This window comes from Doryrhamphus excisus, chromosome 2, assembly GCF_030265055.1.
Source record: "Doryrhamphus excisus isolate RoL2022-K1 chromosome 2, RoL_Dexc_1.0, whole genome shotgun sequence".
Lineage (NCBI taxonomy): Eukaryota > Metazoa > Chordata > Actinopteri > Syngnathiformes > Syngnathidae > Doryrhamphus > Doryrhamphus excisus.
Genome location: NC_080467.1, coordinates 7,913,571 through 7,926,988, shown reverse-complemented (window position 1 = coordinate 7,926,988; position 13,418 = coordinate 7,913,571). Strand labels below are relative to the sequence as shown.

Below are 13,418 nucleotides of genomic sequence, written 5' to 3'. Positions count from 1 at the left end.
TTTTGTACATTAAATTTGTAATATTCTGAATAAAAATTCAGTAATGTTGAAATCAAATTTGATATTTATATCATTTAAACCTTTATTTTTGTCATCACAAGTACATACATTTTAATGTATTTATAATAAACAATACAGTTGTAATATCTGAACATAAAATGGGAATACAATTGTAATATTACTGTGATTGGCTGGCGACCAGTCCAGGGTGTACCCCGCCTCTCGCCTGAAGACAGCTGGGATAGGCTCCAGCACCCCCACGACCCTCATGAGAATAAGCGGTAGAAAATAAATGGATGGATGCACTTTTAAAGTTATTTTATTAAAATATATTGAATATTTGATTTTATTCATTTAGTGGTTTAGTGGTATTTAGTGGTTAGCGCACAGACCTCACAGATAGGAGGACCAGGGTTCAATTCTACCCTCGGCCATCTCTGTGTGGAGTTTGCATGTTCTCCTCGTGCATGCGTGGGTTTTCTCCGGGTACTCCGGTTTCCACCCACATTCCAAAAACATGCTAGGTTAATTGACTACTCCAAATTGTCCATAGGTATGAATGTGAGTGTGAATGGTTGTTTGTCTATATGTGCCCTGTGATTGGCTGGCCACCAGTCCAGGGTGTACCCCGCCTCTCGCCCGAATACAGCTGGGATAGGCTCCAGCAACCCCTGTGATCCTTGTAAGGAAAAGCGGTAGAAAATGAATGAATGAAAGAAGATCATAGAAGTTAATTTTTATAAAAAGATGTCAAAAAATATTGAATGATAATATTTGACAAATATATATCATCAGTCGGAGCGATTTGAAGTTTCTTCTCCTCCCATTATGACTGTTGTTTTATGATGTTATTTCATTGAGTGTGGCCCTAGCACTCATATCAATCAGGCTTAATTCATTGCAGCTGGCATGACAAGTGTTTATGTACGTTTCAATGCTTGTTTGAAATATAAAGAGGCTTTGAAGGACGGTGAACCGTTGATGGAAAGAAAAAAAAAACAGGTAATGAGCGGCTTATTCCCCTTGCAGCCAAGCCCGTTATACCTGTAGGTCAGTTGTATAATTTTCCTATAATTAGAGCGTGTGTATGAGCGGTTCACGTCATGACGTTAAAGGGACAAAGCCATCGAATAATAGAAGTAGAGAGAGCTGATAACGTCAGTCTGAGTGTCACAAGGTTGGCACATGCAACTTTTCACATGCTGAATTCCTCTGCTAAATGTACGACATTAATACTTTTTCACACTGGAAACTAATTGAACTATAAGATGTTTTACCAGTAGTTTGAACATTCTTGCTAGTGTGCTCTTTTACAGAGATGACCTCCTTATGGAGTAGCGTAGCAAAACTTGTTTTTTCACGCTAAATGCCAGAAAAGGGAAAGAAATATGTGTTCATGTTTCACATAAGGTAGACCCTGGACTGGTCGCCAGCCAATCACAGGACACATATGCATATATAGACAAACGACCATTCACAACCATTCACTGGAGTACAGTGAGGTCTCTATTGCCTTGGCATGCCCATTTTAGTGGATCATTGTAGATATTTGCTAATACAATTGTTGTTTTTGTACATTTTTATTCAGTCCAGAATGGATAAAAAACACATTTTTTATGAATTCCTACATTTAGCCTCATTATTTTTTTCCCCTGTGGAGAATGACATCACATGGTATGCACATTCTCCGGTCAGCTTTTTGAGTGGGCCACACCAAGTTTGTGAATATGACAACATACTTCTGAAGACGTTTAGTCATCATGCACAAGCTTCCCGTGTGTGATACCATGGCTCACAATCGGTGGATGGATTTCCATCCACGGCCTGTTTACATTTTCACACCGACGTGTGGCAATGATTTTGTGAAATTCAAATGAAGCAATCCGCCGGGTGTGCTCGGTATGCGTGAGTGCATAGAAAGGCGCCGATGTACGTAAATAGAGCAGTAAGTGCTGCAGCGTTTGGTAACAGCGGCGACGTGAAGGTCTCCCGGGTTCAGTTCCCCGCCCCGGTTCTTCATTCACCAGGCAGACGCTCATTGAGCTCATTGAAAGGAGAAGAAGAAGCGGGGGAACGAATGACTGCAGAAGAATGTGATGCGTAAATTGGGAAGGGCTGAAAATAGAGCAGAGTTGGGTCAGATGATGAGAGAACCACACAAGTCATGAGACATTTTTAAAGACAAGGGAAGGGAAAGACGCACTTCTCCTTGCATGGCATTTGTCATTTTACATAACAGCTCCCATCAAGTGGAACATTTGGATGAATATTAAAGAACGCGACCATTATGTGACATTGTACACTGTTTTTTTGTGCTACTTACAATGCTCTAATAAATGGGAAAGGAGGCTGAATATTCTAAAGCCCCCCCCAATTTGACCCACTGCAATAGAGATAGCCTCAACATTTAATAACCACAAGTCAAACGATGGATGACGTTTATGCACGTGTGCTTGTCAGTCTCCTAAGGAAGAGGTCCCCAGCCGCGGGGCCGGGGGCCGGTACTGGTACCGGTTCGTGGTGCATTTGCGACCGGGCCGCACAGAAATAATAATTTATTAACGACTCACTGTCTCCCATCACACCTATGGGATCATCTTGTCTCAATGAAACAAGCTTTGTTTTTAGCCCCGTCTTGTTATTTTATATTTGCTGTATTTTTCTGCCACACATTGCCGGTCCGTGAAAAATCGACCCAAATCACACTGCTGCGTGGTGCAAAAAAAGGATGGGGACCCCTGTCCTAAAGTTGAGTGGCGATAGGGATGAACACCGGAAAATTACAGTAGGTATTTTGTGCTGTGCCTGTGAGAGAAATTTCAAGTCCATCCCTTTCATGAGGCTCGATCTTTGAAGAAGTTTAAAATGATTGTTGTACTGCATCCAACTTCTGCAGAGGTCTTGAATACCTACCTGACAGGAAATGATACCGAATCCACTTTTTAAGATTTTGGCTTTTCCAGGCTGTGGTCTTAAAGTTTGGATCAGATGATGCTCCACCTTTTTTTTTGTCCACTGCCATTTTTTTCATTTTGAAGCTCTAATTAAAACAGCGGTGGGCAAACTCTCCGGGTCACAGGCCACAGGTCTATGTGTAGATAGTCATCAAACAGAACGACATTCTTACAACACATCCGCTGCTACTACGTAATGGTAATGGTAATGGTTTAATTTCATTTGAACATGCATCAGATTACAATTGAATGCATCACATAATCAGTTCACAGTTCCACATGTCCAAAAGGAGTAGGAAGAAGCAAAGCTTATTAAATCCTACCCCTCCATCTGGTACTTTTACAATCAGTAACTGTTACATTTGTTCACCTCCTGCTTTCCATATAGTTTTTTTTTATATATATATTTTTTTGTCCCGTACCGAAGTACTAGGTGATATGACCATCCAATGACATAATGTGTACCATAGTAAGTGTCAATATAGTGATATATATAGCACATCATGGCTGGTTCAAGACTCTTCATCCTTGTATTTAGCAAACATCAACTGCTTGTATTGTTTCTTGAATTGGCTCATCGTTGTGCATTGTTTGAGGGTCTTACTCAATCCATTCCATAGTTTGATTCCACATACTGAAATGCTATGGCTTTTTAACGTAGTCTAACGTAGTCTAACTAGCATATAAGTGTTTCAAATGTAGTTCTTCCCTGAGATCATATTTCTCCTCTCTTGTAGAGAAGTATTGGATGACATTTTTAGGTAATTGGTTATTTTTATCCTTATGCATTATTTTAGCTGTTTAAAGATTAACTATATCAGCAAGTTTAAGTATTTGTGATTTTAGAAATAAGGAGTCTATTACTCCTTATTACTCCTAAATAAGGATTTTATTATGTGGGTAATAAACAACAACTAAGAGATAAACATAAAAAAAATATTTTAAATGTTCAATCAAGAGTATATTTCAACATTATATCCACAAAGAGAAGAGTTGAAATATATTCTTTTTAATGATGAGGCATCTCATGGATCTCCTGTGTTCTAAGTGTTCTGTTTTGTCTTTAAAGAAGTCCTACATGAGCAAGCACTTGGTCACGGCGATGAGGAAAGCTCCCTGACTCTGGAAGAGCAAGCGATAAGATGGCCATCATCATCGACGGGCGGCTTTAATTGAAGGTACGCAGCATTTAACAGCTTCACATTCCTTAAATGAGACCACGAAGTCTACAGAGGATGATGGAAAAGACGTCGGTCTTATGTCATCGTCCTTGACATGCCTTTACCTCTTTCATTTTACGGCAGCCTGCTTAATGAGCTTCCTTTTATAGATTGTTCATTTATACGAGGCCAAAGCGCAGGTCGAGCAAACACGCCGCGTACTTCATGATGTCTTTTATTCATTAAGAGTCATCTCAAAGGAGGCACCATTAATGGCTACAGTAAATGAAAGTTACAAACACCTTGAGAAGAAGCCTCTTGTCCTCCGATAATTCATGTCAGGGATTCCTTTTGTCCCAGATTCCTGTGGTTGCATAATTGGCTTTTTCTGTTTTTTTTCATAAGCAGGATGACATGCAGCATGGCCTCGAAGATTGACGGCCGCTTTGGAGTTTTTTTTATGGCTCATGAATGAATGAACAAATCACATCAAATTCATCTTCATCCATCTCAGTTCCACAGAGTCCTTCAGAGATGCGGCCAGGTATGTGCTGCTCCGTCCTTCACAACCATTTCCCTTGTGATTTTAGCATCTCATGTTTTTCAACATACCAACGCTGGCAAGAACCTTTTCTAGATAGCCTACATAAACACTATAAATAACCCGCATCAGCTTGTTTATCGTTTGAAAGTATTTTCCCCCTGGAAACCAGTTTTAAAAAGACAGATCACCACACATACTTGGTCAGAGCTTTTCTTCCTGTCACTCACATACGCCAGAGACTGAAACAACGCATCTCAAAAAGACACGTCAGATTATATTCATCTCACATTAGCATCATTCCTTCCTTCATGAATAAGTAGGATTTTTCCAATCAATCCAAAATCCAATCCCATGATTTGCAGTTCAGGTCTACACCACTTCAGGCTGCGAGCCACAATAATAGGAATATTGAATGAATGGTGATGCTGCTACAGGAGGGGTTTTCAAAGTGTGAGGCGCCAGAAGACTTGCGGGGAGGCGTAAAACAAAGAAAAAACATTTCTCATGATTTGTTACTTTGAGGGTAAAATGAATAGTTTTTTGTTTCAATAGTGAGAAGAAAAAGAGTTTTTCCAGGAGTCGGAGAGGCCCGAACCTCCAGAAAGGAGGCTCACAGCGCCCCACTCGGGTCTCCAAGGTCCTCCCTAATCCTGCACCGCAACAGCATCACTAACAATAATAATAACTGCAGGCTATCGGGTGGTGAGAGTGTTCTTTTTGGCATACGGCATTCATACCCATGTGGCAGCAAGGTCCAAACCAGAGACTTGTTAGCGCAACAGGATAAGAAGCCATCTGCACTCAGCCCCACTTGACCATCTGCAGCTTCTGGCAAGGCACTTTTTTGTTTTTCCTTCGTGATCAGACTCGAGTTTCCTGGCTTTGTTCTGACACATGACGGTAAAGTCATCCTTTAAATAACTTTAGAGGCTTCATCAGCGCAGCGTCCTAGTTGGACTTGAACCCCACTCAACAAGCGGTCATGCAGCAAAGCATAGCTGTGATCGCCCTGACTGGATGTCTGTTTTAACAATCACATCTGTGCCGTGGAGATTTCATGCCTGTTTCTCCAGAAAGGTTAACGTTCTATTTATAACCAGAGGGAGGTGGGAAAGAGGGGAGAGGGGTCACCTGTGGCCCCAATGACCGGAGAGGGAAGGGAAGGAAGAGCAAAATAATGATGAATGAGAGAAGTCAACATCGAAACTGAACTGACGCTGTAGTCACAGTGAGTTACTGATACTGACCGCCTTCGATAAGAAAGAGACTGAACAAAACATCATGTCCCTGCTGCTCGGCCTGGGCAGGACTTCTGGCTTCATGATGAATGATGAATAAATGATGCATTCTTCACATACACTGCCCTGCTCATACTTTACTAAATCATACTAACTCATTTTCAGAAGGGCCGATTTTTGTCAGTTGTTTCCGGTCCGCACCTATTGTGAAATTACATTTTTTAGGTTGCTACCCCAACCCCATTTTTACTGCGGGTGGTGTGGGAAACCTTCCTTACCCACATTAGGGGCGCCAGGAGGACCTGAAAAAGATTTATTTAACATGATCAGAAAACTATTCCATCATCAATAATTGTCAACGGCACACTTGGTTGAAATTATTTTTAATATCTGTACAGTCGATCCTCGCTTTCTGAAGGGCCTTTCAAATATTCATAAACATTGCTTACTCACGACATATGCATTTTTTTATTGAGCGTGACTGCAAAACAACCCAGCATGGGGCCAAAGAAAGTTTCAAGTTCCAGCTATTTAATAAGAAGGTGGAAAAAAATATATTATTATTTATTTATTAAAATTATAAATGTATTATTATTATTATTAAAATTCATTCATTCATTCATTTTCTACCGCTTATCCTCACGAGGGTCGCGGGGGTGCTGGAGCCTATCCCAGCTGTCTTCGGGCGAGAGGCGGGGTACACCCTGGACTGGTGGCCAGCCAATCACAGGGCACATATAGACAAACAACCATTCACACTCACATTCATACCTATGGACAATTTGGAGTCGCCAATTAACCTAGCATGTTTTTGGAATGTGGGAGGAAACCGGAGTACCCAGGAGAAAACCCACGCATGCACTCTAAACTCCACACAGAGGTGGCCGAGGGTGGAATTGAACCCTGGTCTTCTAGCTGGGAGGTCAGCCATTATTAAAATTATTATTATAAATTATTTAAAATAAGTGTTGGTGTCACAGGACAGTGTGAGACGTGGTCTATGAGGCGGGATTTTAACATGACTTTTAAACGGCACCAATTATGCTCATCTTGGGCCCCTTGTGTTGAGTTGTGGACTCCTATAGAGCAGCTACACACGATAACCCACCAAAAAAGCTTTCTAGATCTTCCAGAATCGGCTCCTAATTCCAGTTTGTTTTCATTTATTCCACCCACGGCCTGCCTGCCTGCTGTGATTGGTCCCCTTTAAGACATTACAATGAACAAAATATGAAAAAGTGTATGGAAAATGTGTAGTAATATAATTTCTGGTATGCTATTAGCTTTTCGCCCCACCTGTCAAAGGCTTTTAATTAGAATAAACAGCAGAGTAGAAAAAGGAAACTTTCAGAAGCACACACAGAGGACGAGACTGACATACATGCAACAGGTTTGATGCCACCGGCTGAACTTAATCATCCGCCAGGTGCGCATAAGGAGGGAAATAAAAGCGGCAGAAAACAAGGTGGAGCAGAAAGAAAGAAACAAACAATAAGAGCATGTGTCTTGCTTTTAACGGTGCCTGTGTACAATCTCAGTTATTATTATTTTGAGATAAAAAAGTCTTAATTAAGAGATAAATAGTTTCATAATTATGACTTACCATTCTGATTTTTTCAGAATAGAATAGACGGGCTTCCATAATTTTGGAGATCAATAGGTAGAGATAAAAAAGCAGAATGTAATTTGTACACCGAGTGTGCAAGACGGACTGACTATTCTTAAGTGCGTTGGCTCCCTCTGCTGGTGAAACACAGTAAATGCAAGAGCCATTCAAATTACATAATTTATCAATCGGGATATTGCATTCAATACAATCTAAATTAGCCACAATGAATGTGAAAGGAACATCATGCATTCACTTGTGTTTAAGGCCTGGTATTCTTTTATCTTATTGGGAACACAGATCAGATTGATTTAAGGGAAATGCTTCTATTTTGCTCTATTTTGTTAATCATTTTAACTGTAAAGTATGATGTACATTATTTATATTTTTGAAGTTATGTTTAAACTCTGTACTTGTATTGTTACTTAAATCTTTATACTTATATAATCTTTATACTTATATTGTCTTAGTATACTACTACTACTGATTTGACAAGCCTTCAATACAATTAATCACAACATCCTAAAAACTAAATTAGAAAGGTACTGAATCACAGGGTTAGTTTTGAATGGGGTCAAACGCTAGCTAGCTAACAGGGAGCGGCGTGTGCATTTTTTAATTGAGTGTGACTACAAAATAACCCACCATGGGACCAAAGAAAGTTGGATGTGACTTTAATTATTTTAAATTGTTAGGTACTCAAACTATATGTTGCTGTTTTCTCAGAGGTGCCTTGTAATTTCAATGAATGTGTATACATTAGAAATTGTTGTATATATCATATAAATATGATTCCAAAAACAAAAGACACAGGAACCTGAGGTCAAGTGCTTGTTAAGTTTTGGAAGGCAACCAGTTTTTTTCTAGGAAAAATGTGCCCTCTAAATTTGCATGGTGTCCTTAATTCTATCACACTTCAATTCTGAATGGTTTGACTAAATGTTTAGCTTTTTCTTTGGCTTTTTTGCAACACTAATTCAAAAAGCAGCCCCATTGCAGCCTGTCAGGGATTAACCACATGCTGCAGAGTGCCCAATGCAGCTCAGTTAAATGGCTCAATGATAAATACTTTTCATCACTTTCTTAAAAAAGGGCAGTGAAAACAAGATATGTCCTGTGAAAATATAAGGCTTAGTTACCATAGATATTTAGTAGAATAATACGAATTCTAACAAGGTTCTTGTTACAATGTGCCCAGGCCCTAAAATGTCAGAATTGGGGTTTTTAAAATTAAAATGTTGGCCAACCAAAATGTTACAATTGACGACTATGCAAATTTTAGCAAATGTTGCTGTGGTTCGTGGGTTGACACATGAGCTTGGTTTGAGTATTTTATTTTTAATAAAAAATCATTCTTAAATATGACGCTAAAGTTAAACATGTTTAGAAAATCAAACCCGCTAGATGTAACGTAACAAGACGTCTTTTCCTTGTAAGTTCATAGTCGGCCAACATACACTCCCCCCTCCCGCTTCACTCCTCTTCTTCCCAGAGTTTTTTTTTCCACCATTTTTTTCCTTTTTTAATGTAGGCTATTGCAGGCCGGCGCTGTAATTTTGGAATCTGCCCTTGTGCATGGCGGACGAAAAATTCCACACAGGGAACAGCGACATAGCCCATCTTTCTTGCAAGGCTGGAACGGGCAGCCTGATCGTACTATGTACACCTCGTCTAATTGACGCGATTTGCTAAGAAATGTAACGTAGCGTGTGGAAGCGCTGGGGGGAAAACAGTGGAGGGAAATTTCTCACATTTGGAATTTCCTCGTAACTAATTCGCGTTTTTTCCGGGGAGGAAGCCGTTGTTGCAGTCACCTCTGGCCGGGGAGGGAGGATTTTTCTCGGACTGTTTTCGCATGAGCAACATCGCTTTTGGAGGTATGTCAAATTATGGAATTATTCTTCATTTTTATTTTAGAAAAATTAGAAATTTACATAAGAAATCTAACGTCAAGTTTGTCCTTTTTCACTTGCCCAATGAACGCAGCAGCAGCAGTCAGTGCTCGCCTTGCTAACCAGGTGCAGCCATCATGAGCGAACACAATTTTGTTTTCCCTTCGTGTTTGAAAATTTATTTTGGAATTTCTTAAGTTTTGTATGGATTAGTCGGAGAACACAATACTCGTACTGCAAGCTAAGCGAGCTATGGTGGCCACATAAAAGACGACGACGGGGAGGAACAATCTAAACACAAAAACCTCCTGCAGCCATGTTTTTTTTTTTTTTGGTGAATTTTCCTTCAAATTTGTGCAGAGTTGCCCCCCTCCTACTCCGGTAGTCAGGCCACATGAAGGCCGCTTCTAAGCGGCTTTTTGTTCGCCAAACAAGCTTCAGAGGCGGACACAAACACTGTTAAAGTGTCCTAATGTCCAAAAAATGCATGTATTATTTTAGGAACGCTAGAGGATTTTTAAGTCTGCATGTTAATAACGCCCCCTGTAGGCAGCCATGAGACATGGAAATTCTAGCAAATATATTCGTCCCTACCATGACATTTTTATAGATATATAATGTATAACCACCGGAGAGTGATTGTATTGCTTGGTTATTTTTTTTTGGCCACCTAACAAGCTTCACATGCGGATGTAAACACAGCAAAAGTGCACTGATGTCCAAACACATGCAAGTTGACTTTACTGTTTACTGTTGTAGTAAAGCCAGCCATGAGACATCAGAATTAGAGAATCAGAGGAAAACTGAAGCGTACTCAAACCGAAGCAGTGGAAATAATGTAAATCCATAAATGAATCCATTCCAGGCACACAAAAATATGACCAAAAAACTAATTTTCTACAGACTAATTCTAGTTTTACATGCAGAAAACATTCCAAAACAATGTATAAATGATGAAGTGAGTAAAAGACTATTAAATATCACTTTTCTATACCTTTTTATTGCAGACTTGTGGTTTCTTCTTCCGTCGTTCCAGGGGGGAAACTTAGTGTTGATGCAGCAAACTGACGAGTTTATTGACTTTGCCAAATTGTGCCTTACAGCATACCGTAGTATCGTGTAAACTAAGTATTGTGATCCAAGAAGGCTGGAAGTAGACGTATCAAAGGGTAAAATACAAGCCGTTTGTTACGTGCAATATTATAAGAGAATCAAGCCAAAAGTTGAATTTGGGAATACAGTAAAACTGTAATTTAAAATTTCTTAAAACTTAAACTTGACAAAATGTGCATGTGACAGGACAGGAAGACGTAGGCTGATCCTCGACCCAAATGAAGACCCCGACTGATGTGGACTGCAGTCCAATAACCTTTGACTTCTGTCATCCCATAAACCATATTATCTTAAGAAATGTAATATCCCCATGTTACTGCGTCCAACCTGAGCAATCATTGCTTGTGCCTCCATTGCTTGTGCCTCCTAAGACAGAAAGCCTTTTTGCCTTTGCCATCAGGAGGACATGACTATTGTCTGACATGAAAGCCAGATTTTGGTGCATCTTTTTGCCGTTTCTAAACCTCAGCCAATCACATAGGACTTGAGCTTGGGTGTTCTCTCCACAGCACAACAGGTTTTTTTTTCCTTGTTGAGTGTTTTGCATTTGAAATGAGGCTGTGAAACGCTAGCCTCTTACAGAGGAGGACAATACATTGCCGGGTTTCAGGAGGATAAATCCATTAGTGTACGATTTGTTCATCTGAATAGACTTTTTTTCTCAAAAGAGTCAGAATTTTTAATTTATTGATTTAAAAACAGTCTTTCTTACTCCAAAAAATAATGAAAGTACTTCCTTCTGTAATGAATTCACAATGACCTTTTTAAAAAAAAAAAAACCCAAAGCGCATCCATCAGCAAGCTGCAAGTCAGCTCTTTCCTTCTGGCCTTGCATGGTTTTGCTTACGGGTGAATTTTTCAAAGAATGTAAAAAAAAAAAAAATCTACTTATCCAGTTTTGACAGTGAAGTCATAACATTTGATATTTTCAGATTTCTGGCCTGCTTGCTTTTCTGTTTTGTACACTTGACGATTTTGTCCCAGATTTTTAGATTGGGAGTGTTGTTTGCACAAAATAGCAAACGGAGGCGGACTGAAGGAAGAAAGAGCATGCCAGCAAAAAATGCAGAGCAGGGAAAACAATCCCATACTGCGTTTATTTTATTAATCCTGTGGACGGCAAACACTTTTCCCATTTTGCTCAGCTTGCTTTTATTTGAGTCCGAGGGAAAGCAGTTGCCATTTTGCTATCCGGGGGGGGGGTATAATTTGAATGCTGACCTTCAAGTCCTCATAATAAATTCAGTGAGCTGTTGGAAATTATAATAATAAATCTGTCAGTAAAATTCTGCCTTTTGTTTGTCGAATTGAAATTTCATCTCATCTTAGGAAATTGATGCATGGGAGGCCTCCCCCAAGGCTCGAACATTTGTCATCTGCAAAAATCAATGATTGATTGAGCGGCTAAAATCTTTTCCAGATCTTAATCGCTAAAAAGGAGCTAACGTTTCATCTAAATGATTTTTCTCTGGATCTGAAAGAACAAAATATGCAATGAAAAAATTACAAGGCAGCGTGATGAGATCTGACAGAGGTAGAAACCTGTGAGCATGTTAAATAGGATTTCCCATGTTACCTTTCCATTACGTCCACATGTGCAGTCTGGATCAGATCTGGATGAAATGTAGTTTGACATGATGCAGCATAAATGTTATTTAAATTGGGTTTCACCATGATCATTTATTTTGAAGTCAACTTTTTGTGTCGCTCATTTGAGATTTTGTGAAGTAAAACGATGTGTTGAGTGTCGGATGTTTTGCGCACCGCGAGCGAAATAGTAGTCACTCAAAAGTTCAGAGACGCTTGCTCATACGACTGAATGCAAAAGTGTAGTCGGTACGAGATTTTGGGCAAATTCCGGTCTGTGACTGTGGTGCTGCTTTTCAATCAAGGGTCGGTGGGTGGAAATCCTTCCTCCATCTTTTGATGACCATGTTGAAAAAGAACCCTGAGCTTTTGAGAATAAAGAGGTACATTTATTTCGGTGCGGCGGCACGGCGATCGAGTGGTTAGCGTGCAGACCTCACAGCTAGGAGACCAGGGTTCAATTCCACCCTCGGCCATCTCTGTGTGGAGTTTCCATGTTCTCACCGTGAATGCGTGGCTTTTCTCCAGGTACTCCGGTTTCCTCCCACATTCCAAAAACATGCTAGGTTAATTGGCGACTCCAAATTGTCCATAGGTATGAATGTGAGTGTGAATGGTTGTTTGTCTATATGTGCCCTGTGATTGGCTGGCGACCAGTCCAGGGTGTACCCCGCCTCCCGCCCAAAGACAGCTGGGATAGGCTCCAGGAAAAAGCGGTAGAAAATGAATGAATGAATGAATTTATTTAGGTTTCTCCTGTACCGACCCTTTTTAAAAATAAAAAAAACACAAATTTGTCGAATTGAACATGTTTATGAAAATAGCTCATCAAATCATAAAAATATCCAAAATATTGCTGAATTTACTTTTTTTTATTACACAGCATTTCCAACAATATTGTTTGTGTGACTTCGTTGTGGTTGAAGTCCAGTTTCTACGACCTCAGGGGGCATTTGACTTCACAAGCCATCCTTCGATGCTGTGTACTAAACAGGAATTCAAGCTCTGAAATGTTGTGTGGTTAAATTGTGATTCATACAACATTCATACCTATGATTTTGGAACTGCATGACGGTGGCTTTTGTTTTGAAATAAATACCCAAACAAAAAAAACATCCATGTTCATCCGATCTTGTGATGCCCTGATCTTACGTCTCAGGCAGTAAATAAACCAACGTCTTGTGTTTGCATTACAGCTGGATATTTTATTAATTTATAAAAGCAATACAACAGTAGATTGATTTCTGATTTGTACGATCTCTGTGACAGTCGACTTCAAAGGTTCCGCTGCCATATTTTAGTTAGAATAATAAATACCGCAATG

The 13,418-nt window shown here is 39.8% G+C and overlaps 1 protein-coding gene across 7 annotated transcripts in view; it reads left to right on the top strand.

Moving 5' to 3' along the window:
* Positions 1–13,418, top strand: part of znf618 (zinc finger protein 618) — a 51,817-nt gene that overhangs the window by 16,283 nt on the left and 22,116 nt on the right. For 5 of the 7 annotated variants that reach the window (XM_058065064.1, XM_058065061.1, XM_058065060.1 and 2 more), the window contains exons 5-6: positions 4,024–4,132; positions 4,523–4,658. In XM_058065064.1, coding sequence (XP_057921047.1) covers positions 4,590–4,658 — 69 coding nt within the window. In that variant the 5' untranslated portion in view covers positions 4,024–4,132; positions 4,523–4,589. Of the gene's footprint in view, positions 1–4,023; positions 4,133–4,519; positions 4,659–8,959; positions 9,380–13,418 lie in introns of those variants that run through there. The other 2 variants (XM_058065059.1, XM_058065063.1) reach the window with 2 other exon arrangements.